The sequence below is a fragment of the Leguminivora glycinivorella genome, chromosome 25, assembly GCF_023078275.1.
Source record: "Leguminivora glycinivorella isolate SPB_JAAS2020 chromosome 25, LegGlyc_1.1, whole genome shotgun sequence".
Classification (NCBI taxonomy): Eukaryota; Metazoa; Arthropoda; class Insecta; order Lepidoptera; family Tortricidae; genus Leguminivora; species Leguminivora glycinivorella.
The window spans coordinates 2,260,821-2,281,720 of NC_062995.1; the positions used below are offsets into that span (position 1 = coordinate 2,260,821).

A 20,900-nucleotide genomic window follows, 5' to 3' on the forward strand; every position below is an offset into this window, starting at 1 on the left:
TCGTAATTCGAACGCATCCTTATTGAAGCGATCAACGCCATCTTGTGTACTATCTATGGCAGGGTATCATTGCGTCATTTTTGACAATCAATGGTGACATTTCACATTAATATCAATGGAGCCATGCCGCACAGCAAAGTAATTTAATTACGCTGATATGGCATAAAAGTTCTACTATAACTAAACATTGGTGGTGAAATATCATAATAAAGTGGCTATGAGCCCTTCACACGATAAGAAGAAGGAACAAATATCTTGTTGATAATGCTTTTTGTTTTCCTACACAGGCCGGCGATGGAACAGATCCCAGTGTTCCCAGTGAGCTGCGTAAAGGGCGCGGGTCTCAACGCGCTACATGCGTACCTGCTCGCTCTTCAACCAGCCACGGAGTTACCCCCACCCGACCATGTATGTCCCTATGGCCTGTTCTATTAAAGTCTTTTTGGATATAAATTTTTCACTATTGTCCCGGAGCTATAAGTTCATATTTTTGACACATGACAGCGTCCACAAAACGTAAACTGGCGCGACCGAATGAAATTTTAAATAAAATCCTGTAATAATATTTTAAAAAATCAAGTACTTAAAAACATTTTGCAGACCTTCGTTAGCGAGTATTTTACGATATTAATTTATCACGTAGGATTTACTTACTATGTCATTTATCATTCATTTTTATTTTTAAACTAGTGCTGTGATAGACTCTGTCATTTCGATTCAAATGACACTTCAGTAGGTTGATAGAAATCGTATATTTGTTTAAGCGCCTCCTTGTACATCCTAGGGCCTAATCGATTCAACCAATTCGTAAATAATCGCTAGATTTGGCAAACGATACATCGCAACATACTTCAAAACAAATGTGTCAAAAATGTGAACTTACAGCTCAGGCACAATACTATTTATTACTCACTATTACTACATTTAATACAACTATGAGAGATTTATTCTCATTCTTATGATATCCTGGTCACGGCACCCATTGAAATACCACCTCTTTTATAGGAGACGTGCGAGTTCCAAATAGACGAGATATTCCACGTGGGCGACTCGCTGGAACCTGTCGTGGGCGGGCTGCTGGCGCGAGGCACGTTGTATGAAGGAGACAACCTCATCATAGGTATGGTACCCTGGTCACGGCACCAATTGTAATCACCACTCTTATAGAGTTCCAAATAGACGAGATATTCCACGTGGGCGACTCGCTGGGACCTGTCGTGGGCGGACTACTAGCACGAGGCATGTTGTATGAAGGAGACAACCTCATCATAGGTATGTTACCCTGGTCACGGCACCTTGTTTATAGGTAAATTCTACCAGTCAGCTTAAGACATGGAGTTAAAATTTTGTATGAAATTACTGCACTCTTGTGGATAAAATATAATTTTGCTATATTTTTTCAAATAGCAAAGTATGTTTTAACAGTTGGTGTGGTGAAAAGTATATTCTTAACTATTTTCTCCCTCACAGGCCCCCTGGACACGGGCGAGTTCGTCCCCATCTCGGTGAAGAGTATCTACCGGAACCGCGTGCCGTGCGGCTGCGTGCGCGCCGGGCAGTCGGCGTCGCTCGGGCTGGCGGGCGCGGCGCCCGGCCTGCGCCCCGGCATGGTGCTGCTGGCGGCGCCCGAGCCGAGGGAAGGCCAGAGGCCTACGTTCGGGGGCTGTGTCCCAGGGAAGTGTACGAGGAAAGAGGTTAGTTACTTGGAAAAGAGGTGAAGCATTCAGTTGCGTGTATGTTATTGCGACTGTCTCCGGTGTCAAATGGCTTATTAAGTTATTATGAGTATCTTGCGGAGCCCGCGCCCGGCATGGTGCTGCTGGCGGCGCCCGAGCCGAGGGAAGGCCAGAGGCCTACGTTCGGGGGCTGTGTCCCAGGGAAGTGTACGAGGAAAGAGGTTAGTTACTTGGAAAAGAGGTGAAGCATTCAGTTGCGTGTATGTTATTGCGACTGTCTCCGGTGTCAAATGGCTTATTAAGTTATTATGAGTATCTTGCGGAGCCCGCGCCCGGCATGGTGCTGCTGGCGGCGCCCGAGCCGAGGGAAGGCCAGAGGCCTACGTTCGGGGGCTGTGTCCCAGGGAAGTGTACGAGGAAAGAGGTTAGTTACTTGGAAAAGAGGTGAAGCATTCAGTTGCGTGTATGTTATTGCGACTGTCTCCGGTGTCAAATGGCTTATTAAGTTATTATGAGTATCTTGCGGAGCCCGCGCCCGGCATGGTGCTGCTGGCGGCGCCCGAGCCGAGGGAAGGCCAGAGGCCTACGTTCGGGGGCTGTGTCCCAGGGAAGTGTACGAGGAAAGAGGTTAGTTACTTGGAAAAGAGGTGAAGCATTCAGTTGCGTGTATGTTATTGCGACTGTCTCCGGTGTCAAATGGCTTATTAAGTTATTATGAGTATCTTGCGGAGCCCGCGCCCGGCATGGTGCTGCTGGCGGCGCCCGAGCCGAGGGAAGGCCAGAGGCCTACGTTCGGGGGCTGTGTCCCAGGGAAGTGTAGGAGGAAAGAGGTTAGTTACTTGGAAAAGAGGTGAAGCATTCAGTTGCGTGTATGTTATTGCGACTGTCTCCGGTGTCAAATGGCTTATTAAGTTATTATGAGTATCTTGCGGAGCCCGCGCCCGGCATGGTGCTGCTGGCGGCGCCCGAGCCGAGGGAAGGCCAGAGGCCTACGTTCGGGGGCTGTGTCCCAGGGAAGTGTAGGAGGAAAGAGGTTAGTTACTTGGAAAAGAGGTGAAGCATTCAGTTGCGTGTATGTTATTGCGACTGTCTCCGGTGTCAAATGGCTTATTAAGTTATTATGAGTATCTTGCGGAGCCCGCGCCCGGCATGGTGCTGCTGGCGGCGCCCGAGCCGAGGGAAGGCCAGAGGCCTACGTTCGGGGGCTGTGTCCCAGGGAAGTGTAGGAGGAAAGAGGTTAGTTACTTGGAAAAGAGGTGAAGCATTCAGTTGCGTGTATGTTATTGCGACTGTCTCCGGTGTCAAATGGCTTATTAAGTTATTATGAGTATCTTGCGGAGCCCGCGCCCGGCATGGTGCTGCTGGCGGCGCCCGAGCCGAGGGAAGGCCAGAGGCCTACGTTCGGGGGCTGTGTCCCAGGGAAGTGTAGGAGGAAAGAGGTTAGTTACTTGGAAAAGAGGTGAAGCATTCAGTTGCGTGTATGTTATTGCGACTGTCTCCGGTGTCAAATGGCTTATTAAGTTATTATGAGTATCTTGCGGAGCCCGCGCCCGGCATGGTGCTGCTGGCGGCGCCCGAGCCGAGGGAAGGCCAGAGGCCTACGTTCGGGGGCTGTGTCCCAGGGAAGTGTAGGAGGAAAGAGGTTAGTTACTTGGAAAAGAGGTGAAGCATTCAGTTGCGTGTATGTTATTGCGACTGTCTCCGGTGTCAAATGGCTTATTAAGTTATTATGAGTATCTTGCGGAGCCCGCGCCCGGCATGGTGCTGCTGGCGGCGCCCGAGCCGAGGGAAGGCCAGAGGCCTACGTTCGGGGGCTGTGTCCCAGGGAAGTGTAGGAGGAAAGAGGTTAGTTACTTGGAAAAGAGGTGAAGCATTCAGTTGCGTGTATGTTATTGCGACTGTCTCCTGTGTCAAATGGCTTATTAAGTTATTATGAGTATCTTGCGGAGCCCGCGCCCGGCCTCCGGCCCGGCATGGTGCTGCTGGCGGCCTCCGAGCCGAGACAAGGGGAGAGGACTACGTTCGGGGGCTGTCCCCCAGGGAAGTGTAGGAGGAAAGAGGTGAGTTCTCTTCAGTAACTATGAGATGTGTTATTATGAGTATTTCTTGGGTGGCCTCAGGCTTGGCATGGTGTTACTAGCAGCCGCGGAGCCGAGGCAAGGCCAGAGGCCTACGTTCGGGGGCTGTCCCCCAGGGAAGTGTAGGAGGAAAGAGGTGAGTTTTCATCAACTGATGTCTAAAATATGAAGTTTCTCCAAACGTAGGGTGAGTTTTTAGTCACAACTGATATCTTATTTATTTATTAGCAAAACACGTGTACATGACATTACAGTATAACCAATGAATCACAAAGTGAACTGATAAACTGATAAGTGTATAAAAAAAGAGAAAAAAAATCGGATACAATATTAAAAGTATTAAAACTAAACAATTGATTTGGGAGATGACGTGACAGTGTGGCTTGTTCTGAATATCTATCGGGTATTATTTGTAACTAAAATCTAGATAGTACAGCCGAGCCGCTATTGTGAAATAACTGGATTGTACTAATAATATATTATAAATCCACAGGTGAACGAGATCCTCCAAAACCAGCCAAAACACAAGAAGCATAAAAACCGCAACGTCTACCAAAATCTCGCCAACCAGTCTCTCACACAAGACGCGTCTTACACACAAGACAACGTGTCATATACACAAGACGCGTCTTATAGACAAGACAATGTGTGCCAGAAGACGCCGTGGGCTGATGAAGACTCGTGCTTGTGCAACGATGAGGTGCTACTGGAGGACCCTAGCGACCCCAGGGGATGCATGTACTTCCAGGTAAGACAAGTATACAACCTGTTCTTAGCCTCGCAGTCTCTCACACAAGACAGCGTGTCAGACACACAAGACGCGTCTTATAGACAAGACAATATGTGCCAGAAGACGCCGTGGGCTGATGAAGACTCGTGCTTGTGCAACGATGAGGTGCTACTGGAGGACCCTAGCGACCCCAGGGGATGCATGTACTTCCAGGTAAGACAAGTATACAACCTGTTCTTAGCCTCGCAGTCTCTCACACAAGACAGCGTGTCACACACACAAGACGCGTCTTATAGACAAGGCAATGTGTGCCAGAAGACGCCGTGGGCTGATGAAGACTCGTGCTTGTGCAACGATGAGGTGCTACTGGAGGACCCTAGCGACCCCAGGGGATGCATGTACTTCCAGGTAAGACAAGTATACAACCTGTTCTTAGCCTCGCAGTCTCTCACACAAGACAGCGTGTCATACACACAAGACAACGTGTCATACACACAAGACACGTCTTATAGACAAGACAATGTGTGCCAGAAGACGCCGTGGGCTGATGAAGACTCGTGCTTGTGCAACGATGAGGTGCTACTGGAGGACCCTAGCGACCCCAGGGGATGCATGTACTTCCAGGTAAGACAAGTATACAACCTGTTCTTAGCCTCGCAGTCTCTCACACAAGACAGCGTGTCATACACACAAGACAACGTGTCATACACACAAGACGCGTCTTATAGACAAGACAATATGTGCCAGAAGACGCCGTGGGCTGATGAAGACTCGTGCTTGTGCAACGATGAGGTGCTACTGGAGGACCCTAGCGACCCCAGGGGATGCATGTACTTCCAGGTAAGACAAGTATACAACTTGTTCTTAGGTTTGCAGTCTCTCACACAAGACAGCGTGTCTTTCACACAAGACTTCTGGCGGTAAAGCATCCCACCGTCCTTTTCGCACTATTTGTAAGTGGGATAGGGACGCACCGACGCGATAAAGTTTATCACACTAGTGTGCTACGTCCGCTGATGTGCCAAAGGAAAATTTCCAAAATTGCGAAATTTTTAACATTGGAAAATTTTTAGTATGAAAATAGAAACTTGCCATGTCTTAAATTTAAATTTTCAAACATTCTTAAGGAACAAATTTCCAGGAAAATTTCCATTTTTTTGGAAAGTTTCCGCAACAACACACGACAAAGTTTCTTACACACAAGACGAGTCTTATACACAAGACGTGTCATACACACAAGACGCGTCTTATAGACAAGACAATATGTGCCAGAAGACACCATGGGCTGATGAAGACTCGTGCTTGTGCAACGATGAGGTGCTACTGGAGGACCCTAGCGACCCCAGGGGATGCATGTACTTCCAGGTAAGACAAGTATACAACCTGTTCTTAGGTTTGCAGTCTCTTACACAAGACAACGTGTCATACACACAAGACAACGTGTCATACACACAAGACGCGTCTTATAGACAAGACAATATGTGCCAGAAGACGCCGTGGGCTGATGAAGACTCGTGCTTGTGCAACGATGAGGTGCTACTGGAGGACCCTAGCGACCCCAGGGGATGCATGTACTTCCAGGTAAGACAAGTATACAACCTGTTCTTAGGTTTGCAGTCTCTCACACAAGACAGCGTGTCTTTCACACAAGACTTCTGGCGGTAAAGCATCCCACCGTCCTTTTCGCACTATTTGTAAGTGGGATAGGGACGCACCGACGCGATAAAGTTTATCACACTAGTGTGCTACGTCCGCTGATGTGCCAAAGGAAAATTTCCAAAATTGCGAAATTTTTAACATTGGAAAATTGTTAGTATGAAAATAGAAACTTGCCATGTCTTAAATTTAAATTTTCAAACATTCTTAAGGAACAAATTTCCAGGAAAATTTCCATTTTTTTGGAAAGTTTCCGCAACAACACACGACAAAGTTTCTTACACACAAGACGAGTCTTATACACAAGACGTGTCATACACACAAGACGCGTCTTATAGACAAGACAATATGTGCCAGAAGACGCCGTGGGCTGATGAAGACTCGTGCTTGTGCAACGATGAGGTGCTACTGGAGGACCCTAGCGACCCCAGGGGATGCATGTACTTCCAGGTAAGACAAGTATACAACCTGTTCTTAGCCTCGCAGTCTCTCACACAAGACAGCGTGTCATACACACAAGACGCGTCTTATAGACAAGACAATGTGTGCCAGAAGACGCCGTGGGCTGATGAAGACTCGTGCTTGTGCAACGATGAGGTGCTACTGGAGGACCCTAGCGACCCCAGGGGATGCATGTACTTCCAGGTAAGACAAGTATACAACCTGTTCTTAGCCTCGCAGTCTCTCACACAAGACAGCGTGTCATACACACAAGACGCGTCTTATAGACAAGACAATGTGTGCCAGAAGACGCCGTGGGCTGATGAAGACTCGTGCTTGTGCAACGATGAGGTGCTACTGGAGGACCCTAGCGACCCCAGGGGATGCATGTACTTCCAGGTAAGACAAGTATACAACCTGTTCTTAGGTTTGCAGTCTCTCACACAAGACAGCGTGTCTTTCACACAAGACTTCTGGCGGTAAAGCATCCCACCGTCCTTTTCGCACTATTTGTAAGTGGGATAGGGACGCACCGACGCGATAAAGTTTATCACACTAGTGTGCTATGTCCGCTGATGTTCCAAAGGAAAATTTCCAAAACTGCGAAATTTTTAACATTGGAAAATTTTTAGTATGAAAATAGAAACTTGCCATGTCTTAAAATTAAATTTTCTATCTTTCTTAAGAAACAAATTTCCAAGAAAATTTCCATTTTTTGGAAAGTTTCCGCAACAACACAAGACGAGTCTTATACCTACACAAGACGTGTCATACACACAAGACACGTCTTATAGACAAGACAATGTGTGCCAGAAGACGCCGTGGGCTGATGAAGACTCGTGCTTGTGCAACGATGAGGTGCTACTGGAGGACCCTAGCGACCCCAGGGGATGCATGTACTTCCAGGTAAGACAAGTATACAACCTGTTCTTAGGTTTGCAGTCTCTCACACAAGACAACGTGTCATACACACAAGACGCGTCTTATAGACAAGACAATGTGTGCCAGAAGACGCCGTGGGCTGATGAAGACTCGTGCTTGTGCAACGATGAGGTGCTACTGGAGGACCCTAGCGACCCCAGGGGATGCATGTACTTCCAGGTAAGCACATAGCAAAGAGGAAAGTTAAGCCTGACCAGAAATAGGGGGTAGGGCATAGCGAATGATGTTCCGCTTTGTGTGGTGGTAGGGCACAGCACAGCGGATATCGTCTCGCTCGAATCTAGAGCAGAACCCAACTGGGGTAGTCCGCCTTACAGAAGACCGCAGCCAAATAGCACTAGACCTTACTCATAGTGTTGTGTTCCTGCCGGTGAGTAAGGCTGCCAGAGCTCAACGAGGGCACGGTGTGCTGATGACGGGAGGACTTACGGAACTGACTTATTCCGTCTATTGTCCTTTGAGTCGTCGGCAACCCGAACCCTCCTTGGAACTTGTGCACTCCTTTTTACTGTGTATTTAACACAGCAAAAGGGAATGTACAAGTTTCTAATGGGGTGGCAACGCGCATGTGACACTCTTTGAGTTGCAGGCGTCCATAGGTTACGGTGACCGCTTTCCATCAGGCGGGCCGTACGCTTGTTTGTCACCGACGTAGTATAAAAAAAAATATCAAGACGCTGTTATTCTGATGTATGCGGCGACAGTTCAGTATAGGTAGTATGAAGATAATAGTTCTAATGAAATTCCGCAAGATGGCGCGTAGTAATATATTTTTGGTCAGGCTTTAAAATCACAGTGCAGAGACTGCCATCTCTCGACACTGACTCAAAGTCTAGCCGAGAATTAACCAAAGATATAACGCCATCTAGCCGACCGTGTTTTTTTCTTGATGGTTCCGAAGTTCGAGGTTCTTTCGAGTACGAGTACAGATATAAATGTGAAATGTTTGTCCTTCGTACTTTTACGGAAACGTTCGTATTTGTCATGCTAGCTCAGTCGATCTCAGTAGTTCTTGTACTGAGACATTTTTTTATTTTATTTATTTATTTAGGTAATTACAAACATAAATCTCTAATTAGTTTACATAGTATCGTTAAACCAATAAGGTTTGTCTCGATACCTATTCCATTCCGCGGTAGATGTTATACAATACAACAATCATATAATTATGTAGGTATTCTATTCATTATACATATTATAACCAAAACAAGAAACCGCCAACATTGCACTGAGCGCAAATAGCATTTACATCTGAGACTGACTCAAATAACATGACACGTTAGATAGATAGATAACTTTATTTGTATCCACAACATAACATACAAAGGCTGACGATATACAGGAAATAATATTAGTGGAAACCAGTTTATACGCGGACTCGTCGAGTGCACTTAGCAACACGGCGCGTCGACGATCACCCCCCGTTTCTGTTTTAATTATCGAGTTCGCACTGAGCCAGATGCTTAATCTTTCCTTAAACACCTTCCAGTCGCTGCCGACTTCAAAAACAGGTAAATTCCCGATCGTCGAATTCATTATGTTCATCAATATCGCGTGAGCACTTTAAAATAAATCCCATCCTCGTCGCCACTGTTAGAAATGAAACACATGCGCTCGCGTTGAAGCCATTTAATGCACTGACTAGCTCTAATTGTACAGGAGCGAAAGAGACAATGCGAACTAACCTAACAGTATAACCTAACCACAAAATTAAAATTTTGAAAAAACCCCCGACCGCGACATATTGGACCGATTTTCATGAAACATGGCTAAGAACACTCCCGACTAACTCAACTTTCAGACAAAAAAAACTAAATCTAAATCGGTTCATCCGTTTGGGAGCTACGATGCCACAGACAGACACACACACAGACAGACAGACATACAGACAGACAGACAGACAAACAGACAGACGGACAGACAGACAGACAGACACGTCAAACTTATAACACCCCTTCGTTTGCGTCGGGGGTTAAAAATAAATATGAGTCTCACACTTAACTTAACTAAACAAAGAAAAAGAAACAAAATTATTAAGAAACATTGTTGTCATCATGACATTTAACGCGCAGGCGCAAGATGGCGCCGATTGTCACCAACGACCAATGGACGCGTTCAGGCTGTAATGTTAAGACCGTGTTGCACGTTTATGCGTCCGTGGCACACAAATGGTCTCGCCGGAAGATCCCTGACCCTGTGGTTAGCATTACGCTGAGGCGGGACCATTTCGTGGTAAACTATTTTATCGATATGTGTTTTTTCTTTTTTAGCTATAAAACTCCTGTGAGACTCATACATATTTAAAAATATTTTAAGCGGGTTACTCACGTATTAAGTCGATATAGCGTTCGACATGTTTCGGTCCAATTTCGAGAACCTTTCTCAAGAGTAGCGACCCCGCCTTTACATGTCGAGAGCGCGACGCATACTGCTCGGCGAGCGCGGCTGCTGAGGACGGGCGCAGGGAGGGGGTCGGCGCTATATCGACTTAATACGTGAGTAACCCGCTTAAAATATTTTTAAATATGTTTTTTCTTTGTGTTTTTTTTCGTTAACTTTTGAATGTGCTTGTATTATTTTATATTGTGTTGTATCTTGTTTATCATGAAAAATGATTTGTATTGTATTGTAAACATGTTCGTACGTTTTCGTAAAAATGCGAAGGAAAATGATTTCGCATTACATATGTATAGTGTCAGAAAAGTTCGTCCAAGCTGAGTGGATTTTTTATTATTTTTTTTATTTTATATCTAGACATTCATGTTTGGCTTACAGCGGACCAAACGCCAAAACATGGACAAAAGTCAAAATACAAAGAGACAATTACAATTAAACAATGAAAAAAATAATAATCAAAATAAAATATTTCACAAGAATTAAAATAAAATCGCAATAACAAAAATAACAAAAAAAAAAAATTTACAAAATAAAATCGTGGCATAGCTCCTACCATCGCTTAGGGGCGACCAACATATTCATTCAGGAAACTACATAGTTTTGAGTGTAAAACACTCAACCTGTCGTTAAATAGGTCAGCCATCTTGGACCGAGCTGACGAAGCTATTTAGGAGTGCGAGGGCGCTAGACAGTTTATGGTAGTAGGGGGACATTTTGGGAGTATTTGAGCATTTTTGTTTGTATTGCAGGCCACTATCCACGTACTGAGACACTCTACAGCCATCTCGCCGGGCTTTCAGTGCACGGTTCACGTCGGGAACGTCAGACAGACCGCCATCATCGAGGTACGTTATGGTATATACACGGTGTTTCCGGTATCACTCAAAACCTCAGACACCCCAACTGATTTTTATTTTTTTAAACTCATCTAGAGTATTCATCTTTCAATCTGATCGTTACCTTTTTTTTAATTGAATTTTTAATTTTCTGTACAGCTCTACTTGACTTTTAGCTCTACACTCAATAAAATAATTGCTAACTACCATCATAAACCATAAGACTATTTATTTGTGTACGTTACCGCAACGACATAAGGTTTACCAATAGACAGCTAAGATGTCACTGTAAAACACTTTAAAGCTTTGTCACAGTAAACTTCAAATTGGACAGGTAATCGCAGTAAGCAAATAAACTCAATATTCAAAATGACAAGGTTGTAATTAGGTACGAGTTCAATTTGTTATGACTTATGATAAACATTAAGATTAAACTGACAAACAACGTCAAACTAGTAGCGGAAAAAATAATCGTCCAAGTAACCGGCCAGTATTAATATCCCTAAATACTGAAAAAAGGTAAACAACCTCTAGCAATGCGATATACACAATGTTGTATTACGAGTACAATAGAATGGGCACGTAAAAAATAACTAATAATACTAATTTAAATAAAAATATTACCCCCATCAAGATATAGCTCAATCAATTCTACTCTCGATTCTGAACAAAGTGTTTTCAGGTTTTTAGTGTTAAGTGAAACACGGTGTATAGGATAGAGCAGTGGGGGGGGGGGGGGAGTACGGCCCGCAGGCACAGTTTAAAACCAGTAATAACACTTCTAGAGATGGGCCGAATACGGACTTTGCCGAACCGAACATTCGGCCGTGGGTTAGAGTTAAAAACTTTTCAATGATTGGTAATGGGTACTAAGGCTCTTAATGTTCCTATAATTTAGTGCGTAAGAAAATTTACGTTATTTTTACTTTTTTACATAATTATTGTAGGTACTTATATTTTAACGCATTTTAACTCCCTTTGGTGGTTCCTTAGAATGCTGAAATAGGATGCCATTATCCGATGAATTACGAAGCAACTTACGCTATTTATTTACTTTGTTTATTCGGTAAATATTCGGCAATGTAACCAAACTATTCGCCCGAATACGAACATTGAAAAACTTGCCGAATATGACGAATACCGAATATTCGGCCCATTTCTACTTCTAACAAAATTGCGCCTCGCGGTTTGCCCTTGAGTAGCGCTCGCACGCAGCGAGGTGCAGCGAGTACATTCGGGACCGGAGGATGCCGGTCGCGTCAGGAACACAACACTATGAGTAGGGTCTTGTGTCTTTCATAAAGTGTTGAAACGTGTATTTTTTGTGTTCAGGGTATAATGTCTCACGACGCGTCCCTGCGGTGCGGCGAGTCTGCGCCGGCGCTGTTCCGCTTCCTGCGCTGCCCCGAGCACCTCGTGCGGGGGCGGCGCTTGCTGCTGGCCGCCGGCGGAGGCACCAGGTGTGACACCCGCCATACACCCCCATACTATAGATACACGTCGCCTGTGACACACCTCCATACTATACTGTTCCGCTTCCTGCGCTGCCCCGAGCACCTCGTGCGGGGGCGGCGCCTGCTGCTGGCCGCCGGCGGAGGCACCAGGTGTGACACCCGCCATACACCCCCATACTATAGATACACGTCGCCTGTGACACACCTCCATACTATACTGTTCCGCTTCCTGCGCTGCCCCGAGCACCTCGTGCGGGGCGGCGCCTGCTGCTGGCCGCCGGCGGAGGCACCAGGTGTGACACCCGCCATACACCCCCATACTATAGATACACGTCGCCTGTGACACACCTCCATACTATACTGTTCCGCTTCCTGCGCTGCCCCGAGCACCTCGTGCGGGGGCGGCGCCTGCTGCTGGCCGCCGGCGGAGGCACCAGGTGTGACACCCGCCATACACCCCCATACTATAGATACACGTCGCCTGTGACACACCTCCATACTATACTGTTCCGCTTCCTGCGCTGCCCCGAGCACCTCGTGCGGGGGCGGCGCCTGCTGCTGGCCGCCGGCGGAGGCACCAGGTGTGACACCCGCCATACACCCCCATACTATAGATACACGTCGCCTGTGACACACCTCCATACTATACTGTTCCGCTTCCTGCGCTGCCCCGAGCACCTCGTGCGGGGGCGGCGCCTGCTGCTGGCCGCCGGCGGAGGCACCAGGTGTGACACCCGCCATACACCCCCATACTATAGATACACGTCGCCTGTGACACACCTCCATACTATACTGTTCCGCTTCCTGCGCTGCCCCGAGCACCTCGTGCGGGGGCGGCGCCTGCTGCTGGCCGCCGGCGGAGGCACCAGGTGTGACACCCGCCATACACCCCCATACTATAGATACACGTCGCCTGTGACACACCTCCATACTATACTGTTCCGCTTCCTGCGCTGCCCCGAGCACCTCGTGCGGGGGCGGCGCCTGCTGCTGGCCGCCGGCGGAGGCACCAGGTGTGACACCCGCCATACACCCCCATACTATAGATACACGTCGCCTGTGACACACCTCCATACTATACTGTTCCGCTTCCTGCGCTGCCCCGAGCACCTCGTGCGGGGGCGGCGCCTGCTGCTGGCCGCCGGCGGAGGCACCAGGTGTGACACCCGCCATACACCCCCATACTATAGATACACGTCGCCTGTGACACACCTCCATACTATACTGTTCCGCTTCCTGCGCTGCCCCGAGCACCTCGTGCGGGGGCGGCGCCTGCTGCTGGCCGCCGGCGGAGGCACCAGGTGTGACACCCGCCATACACCCCCATACTATAGATACACGTCGCCTGTGACACACCTCCATACTATACTGTTCCGCTTCCTGCGCTGCCCCGAGCACCTCGTGCGGGGGCGGCGCCTGCTGCTGGCCGCCGGCGGAGGCACCAGGTGTGACACCCGCCATACACCCCCATACTATAGATACACGTCGCCTGTGACACACCTCCATACTATACTGTTCCGCTTCCTGCGCTGCCCCGAGCACCTCGTGCGGGGCGGCGCCTGCTGCTGGCCGCCGGCGGAGGCACCAGGTGTGACACCCGCCATACACCCCCATACTATAGATACACGTCGCCTGTGACACACCTCCATACTATACTGTTCCGCTTCCTGCGCTGCCCCGAGCACCTCGTGCGGGGGCGGCGCCTGCTGCTGGCCGCCGGCGGAGGCACCAGGTGTGACACCCGCCATACACCCCCATACTATAGATACACGTCGCCTGTGACACACCTCCATACTATACTGTTCCGCTTCCTGCGCTGCCCCGAGCACCTCGTGCGGGGGCGGCGCCTGCTGCTGGCCGCCGGCGGAGGCACCAGGTGTGACACCCGCCATACACCCCCATACTATAGATACACGTCGCCTGTGACACACCTCCATACTATACTGTTCCGCTTCCTGCGCTGCCCCGAGCACCTCGTGCGGGGGCGGCGCCTGCTGCTGGCCGCCGGCGGAGGCACCAGGTGTGACACCCGCCATACACCCCCATACTATAGATACACGTCGCCTGTGACACACCTCCATACTATACTGTTCCGCTTCCTGCGCTGCCCCGAGCACCTCGTGCGGGGGCGGCGCCTGCTGCTGGCCGCCGGCGGAGGCACCAGGTGTGACACCCGCCATACACCCCCATACTATAGATACACGTCGCCTGTGACACACCTCCATACTATACTGTTCCGCTTCCTGCGCTGCCCCGAGCACCTCGTGCGGGGGCGGCGCCTGCTGCTGGCCGCCGGCGGAGGCACCAGGTGTGACACCCGCCATACACCCCCATACTATAGATACACGTCGCCTGTGACACACCTCCATACTATACTGTTCCGCTTCCTGCGCTGCCCCGAGCACCTCGTGCGGGGGCGGCGCCTGCTGCTGGCCGCCGGCGGAGGCACCAGGTGTGACACCCGCCATACACCCCCATACTATAGATACACGTCGCCTGTGACACACCTCCATACTATACTGTTCCGCTTCCTGCGCTGCCCCGAGCACCTCGTGCGGGGGCGGCGCCTGCTGCTGGCCGCCGGCGGAGGCACCAGGTGTGACACCCGCCATACACCCCCATACTATAGATACACGTCGCCTGTGACACACCTCCATACTATACTGTTCCAAAGTTTGCAAAGTTTTAACGGTCCTAAATATACGTGCAACAACAACACGCAACAAATATCTGTGCTCATCACACAAATAAATTCCCTTACCGGGATTCGAACCCGGAACCGCGGCTTAGCAGGCAGGGTCACTACCGACTGAGCCAGAACGGTCGTCAAAAACGTATATTTGTGTAAGTGAGCATTTTCAAAAATTGGGATCAAAAATTAGTGAAAGTTGTTAACAAAAATTAACTCAATGACAATTAAGCAATTAAGCATGAATTTTTAATATAAATATTGTTTTTGTGTTAATTACATCAACTGCAAGCAATAATCTACATTTAGAACATGAAAAAAGTTGGTTTTTAGACAAATTTTATACTTATTGTCTTCACAAACGGACATTTAGTTAATTTTTGTTAACAACTATCACTAATTTTCAGTCCCAATTTCTGAAAATGTCCAAATAAACAATATGTTTTTCTTCTATTTCAGGGCCATCGGGCGCATCACGCAGATATTCCCCTACGTGCCGTGAACGTGCTCTTTTTGTACTCGGAATCAACATACTTCATGACTACAACTATACAGTCATGATGAACAAAATGAGGGTCTACTGGTGAAACCAACTTATCGTTGAGCAAACTTTTTTTTGAAATACGAACCATGTGCACTTTTTTTATGAGGAACAGGTAAACCATTTGACCACAATCTCACCTGATGGAAAGTGCATGTGCTCAAAATTTCCACTATGTTGTTATTTCAAGGACAAATTATCTCGATTTATCGGGTTACACCAGTAAACCGTCGAAATATCAGTTTTTTTTTCCTTTTAAACGATTAGAACATCGTCGATGCTCGTGGAAATGTACTCAGTACAGTCTGACAAAAAAGAGAAAATTAAAAAATGGCAACATCGTATTGTCCTCCCGTTTTGTAACTCACGTTTGTGCATTCGGTTACGCACACAGACTGTTCGCATTTTCACGAACGTGTCATGCTATTTCAGTCAGTCTCAGTACAATATGTACTGACATTGACTGAACTAGCATGACAAATACGAACGTTTCCGAAGGAAACCCTTTTCGCATTACATGTGTACTGTAAGAGAGTCGGCCTATCAGTGGAGAGCATCCAAACATTTAAACAACGCTTTGAATCAATATTTTTTTATATTTTAGGAGCTAATTACAACCGTTCACTCTCAATCGCAAATATATCACCCGGAATAGCTCTTCGTATTGGCGACGATGGTCACTTTGTTTTCCTTCTTCTTAAAGCGCGTTTGGCTTATCGCTTGGCATGCGCTTCCTCGCGCTATGAGGTCGGGGTTCGTTGTCTGAAAACTCTGAAACCGAAACTAGGGGAAACTTTCAGACGTTAGTGCCTCCACCATGTAAGAGAGTCGGCCTATCAGTGGAGAGCATCCAAACATTTAAACAACGCTTTGAATCAATATTTTTTTATATTTTAGGAGCTAATTACAACCGTTCACTCTCAATCGCTGCTTCTATATGAATGCCCCATTGAAGTGTCTGTTTTCCTTGACGTTCTTATACTGTTCCAATTTTAAATCAGGGACTGCCAGTCAGCGACCATGACTGCTGTAAAAGGTTTCATTCTGAATGCGAAACCTCTTACAGTACTAACACTAACGTTGACCGAATGTGCGTAGCACGAAAAAATACGATGTAAAACTATTGTGCACTACATCTGTAACGTCAAATAAAATGGCAATAGTACATTACGATACAAGTGAGATAAATAAGAAATTCGAAACGAGTGACGATAAATTAAAACATACCCTAGAGTGTTTTAAAGCGACACGCGTTGCGAATTATTTATTCGCACATGTATCGTACGACGTTTTTGAAATTTTTGACATAGTTGCGTAATGAGTTCATTACCGTTAGTGCGGTAATATAGCGAAATGTTAACCGTAAAATTATATATGACAATTTAAATTTAATTATATCGTATTTTAGTTTTAGTACAATCAAGTTGGCACGCCTTGCGCCTATTTTGCGTGCACATATATCTTTTAATAAGGTACAGCGGAACAATCTCGACTGGGGGGCAAATGTAACTGGTCCATTTTTTCCATGTTTTACAATATTTGCATTATTTAACAGTGTCCACTGGCTATATATAGTTGGCGTGTTCAGTGTATACATGTAGAACTCAACATCATAGTGTAATAATGGAAAAAGTGGATTGATTACAATTGCCCCCCAGTAGAGATTTGCCCCGCTGTACTTAGTTCTTTCACTATTTCTTTAATTTGCTAAATGATTAACGATGCTCATCATGAGGGCGGATTATGGAACCCAGAGCATAGCTAGGGTTCTCTCCGTCCAAGGTATAGATTTATTTTAAATTATCAATCATAGAGCTAATAATTATCGTATAATTTCATACGAACCTGATTAGTGATTAAGTATAAAAAAAAACTTTTTTGAATCTTTAGTTCTAGGGCGTAATAAAAGTACATAACTCACTACTAATATTATAAATGGGAAAGTGTATGTGTCTGTTTGTTTGTCCGTCTTTCACGGCAACACGGAGCGAAGAATTGACGTGTTTTTTTTAATTGAAGATAGTTGAAGGGGTGGAGATTGACATATGCTACTTTTTGTCTCTTTCTAGCGCGAGCGAAGCCGCGGGCAAAAGCTAGTATTACATAATTCGATTTTTATAATGTTCGCTATTAGGTTTAAAACATTTGCTGTTGTATTTTCTTTAGATGTAGCCACGTTTGTCAATTTAAACAACAGTATTTTAATTGTATTAGTTTAGTACAATATCAATTTATAAAAGGGGAGACTGGAGAAGTTTGATCCTAGGGTATAAATGGTCACCTGAATCATAAAATAATTTAATTGCCAATAATAGAAAATAATCTGAACGTAAGTTTTTTTTTTAGTAGTTACAATGTTCTGAATTTAACAACGCAGTTGTTTTATAACCAGAGATCGTAACTTTTCCAACAATAGGCTAGTTTCCTACTAGTCTTATCAGTTTTTAAGAACTGTCAAAACGATTTGCTAATATGGAATTATTATTTACTGAGGAGTGACGTCACTGTCAATTCATTTACTTTATATCTTTCTCTTTACTTACTTACTTATTAAATATAAATTATGTTGAAACCACTTTAAACGTAACGACTGTCTTTTTTTTTTTTTCAAATTATGTGGTGCTTTATTTCGTGTACTGCATAAAATATTTTATTTTAAGTATAGGAAACTAGCCTATTTTGGTGCAGCATTCCGCATGTCCAAACCCAACTGGAAAAGTTAATTTTTAATATATAATAACAGTAAAATGAGCCTTAATTGATCATCTACCAAGAAAACACATGTATGAATTCCTTTCTACCATGCTGCATCGAAATTGCTGGAATTACGATGTTTGGTTATAACCGGTATTTTAGATCTGTATTCAATGTAACTTCATAATCAACGAATCAAAGGACCGATTGTCTCTTTAGTCAAGTCTTCGTAACCCTGTGATTTATGCTAGTTCTAATAAAAAAAAATTACAGAGTAAAGCTAGGAACAAATTATGGGATGCGACCGCGGACGCGCGTCCACTGCAGCGATCTAGCTGATGAATATACACTGATTTGTGCAAACTATCGGACGTAAGCCGTGGACGTGACCTTGAGCGTTCGGACGTCATCTGTCGCGCTGGATGTTTTAAGACTGTGCACACTTATCAGTCGCGTCCGTGTGACGCGTCCCATAATTTGTTTCTAGCTTTAACTATCCCCTAAAGGGGCCATCCACATATTACGTCACAGCGTAAGGGGGAGGGGGGGCCATACTATGACAATCTATGTTAAAGGGATACAAAAAGCGTGACAAATGGGCCCCCATCACCATCCAAAAAATCGAAATTTGATGTGTCGTAATATGTGGACTGTGTAACTTTCGCTTTAAACAGACAACTGAAGATCTTAACCGATTAAAAAAAATCACTCTTAATTAATCATTAGAATCTTTAGGCTATAAATAATTCGTATAATTTTTAGTTATAAAAAGTTCGATGCTTGAATTTATTAGAAAAATAGTTTTTTTTCTAGTCCCTAGGTAGTGTTTTCTTGATTTAACCTTTTAACTGTGATGTGTGGCTGTGGTGGAAAGGTTAAAATTGATTTTGAGCACTAGATTACTAATTTCTTTTTCATATTTGTAGTAGAATTTACCTCATAAGATAACATATTATATATATTGGCACTTTATTATATATCTTTTTTCAAATGGTTCAAAGAGGTATAAAGAATTCTTTTTTGACATACCTACCTTTATGTCCTATTTCATTGTTTCCTATTATATACTTTTACATAATTACCTTGTTAAATTCAATATTGTAATATTATAATCGATTCAATACCTAGCATAATTTAGATTTAAGACTTGCTGTACCCTGTCAGGGTCCATGTGAAACCAATATAAATATGTAACACCTAGATGTAACCATGGATGCAATAAAGAAATTATGAATTATGAAGATCTACTAAAACTATGTTTTTATATTATAGCTATCACTGTGACATAAAAGATTTTTTGCTACATTTCTAGTTTATACCAGGGGCGGCTCACTCCGCGTTTATTTCGTACATTTCGACGTCCGCGAGTTCGCGGCCCATAAAGTTTGACATCCTTCACGCTGCGCAATAGAACTCAATGTCGCATGCAGTCCGTCGACAGGTTGTTGAGAGTGACCCTTCTGTACTTGTACTTTTATATATTCTGTGTTTATACTAACAATTTATGATTATATCCGACAAAGTAGTAGTTTATGTTAGTGTGTCTTTAATTTCCTTTGTATATATAAATCACATGGAAAGTCTTCCAATACACTTTCATATTACTTACTGAACAAAAAACAAAAGTTTATACGATTCTTATTTAAATAAATTAAAAGCCAAAAACTCAATTTTTACTTAATTAGTACCTGTTCCATAGTTGCTAACTGGACTATAGTTTGCAGTTATTAAACATACTTATAAATCATTATTCCTATCACTTGAATTCTATTTATGTTAATCATTAATATTTTTCAACTCCTGATTACCGATTTAATTTCACCGTGTCATACATAAAAAAAAAAAACAGAAAATGTTATGTTTCCTTGATTGTTAAGATTTTCACAATTGTCTTAAACTATTTTGTATGATTCTGAGTCGAAAACACAATCTTACGATTATTTTACAAGAAGCGATCATTTGTTTGTAATTTATATCATTAAATAATCTGACCTAATAGGTAAATAAATATTATTGTACATTTTTTTTATTATTAGCAAAAACTTGAAACGCTAAATTGTATAATATTTGATTGAACTATGTTAGCACTCCTGTTCCTTTTCAATTTTCATTGTTGAACCTCAATTGTCGATCAACCAATGTAACATACTGACACTCAATTTTGTACACCCAAGGACTTTAACTGTTGAGCCATCTTGAAGCTACAATAATTTTGTTAAATCATAGTTAGGCAATGACGTGTCCGGTATAAAATAAACTAAAGTGAATCAACAATTGTGTCGCTTAACTTCAAAACTGGGTAAATTCATTCTGCTATAAGGTTGATTATCTTTCAGTTCATATTATATTTTTCATATATTCAACCTAAAAGCAGAATGGATTTGCCCAGGTTTGAAGTTACGCGACACAATTAAAGTCCGTGACCGTACATCTATTTTGCGACGCGAGATGTTCTAAGACCGTTGATATTGCTTATAACTGGCGCCGCTTTGCCCTATGGTTCCATCCGCCCCGGATCTACCCAAGCCAATCGATAATGGATCGATCTTTATTTATGTGATTTACGATCGATTACTAAGCGAAAAATAGGATATCTAATAATATATAGACGGTCAACAAAATCTTGGCACTAAAAAAGGCGGCAAATTTGAAAAATGTACCTCACCGGCCAGTTGTCTTCATAAAGCGCGTGCCTTTCTAAACCTTGACGTTGGCGGAATCATCGATAAGCCATAACACTTAACTAACCTAACCACAAAATTAATA

At 44.6% G+C, this 20,900-nt stretch overlaps 1 protein-coding gene across 1 annotated transcript in view; it reads left to right on the top strand.

Moving 5' to 3' along the window:
- LOC125239296 (GTP-binding protein 2-like) overlaps positions 1-15,929 on the top strand; it is a 66,448-nt gene extending 50,519 nt beyond the window's left edge. Inside the window, exons 14-20 of the mRNA XM_048146838.1 lie at positions 288-408; positions 1,006-1,120; positions 1,471-1,610; positions 4,455-4,502; positions 10,670-10,765; positions 12,089-12,216; positions 15,359-15,929. Coding sequence (XP_048002795.1) covers positions 288-408; positions 1,006-1,120; positions 1,471-1,610; positions 4,455-4,502; positions 10,670-10,765; positions 12,089-12,216; positions 15,359-15,401 — 691 coding nt within the window. The 3' untranslated portion in view covers positions 15,402-15,929. The remainder of the gene's footprint in view (positions 1-287; positions 409-1,005; positions 1,121-1,470; positions 1,611-4,454; positions 4,503-10,669; positions 10,766-12,088; positions 12,217-15,358) is intronic.
- Positions 15,930-20,900: the final 4,971 nt, after the last annotated feature.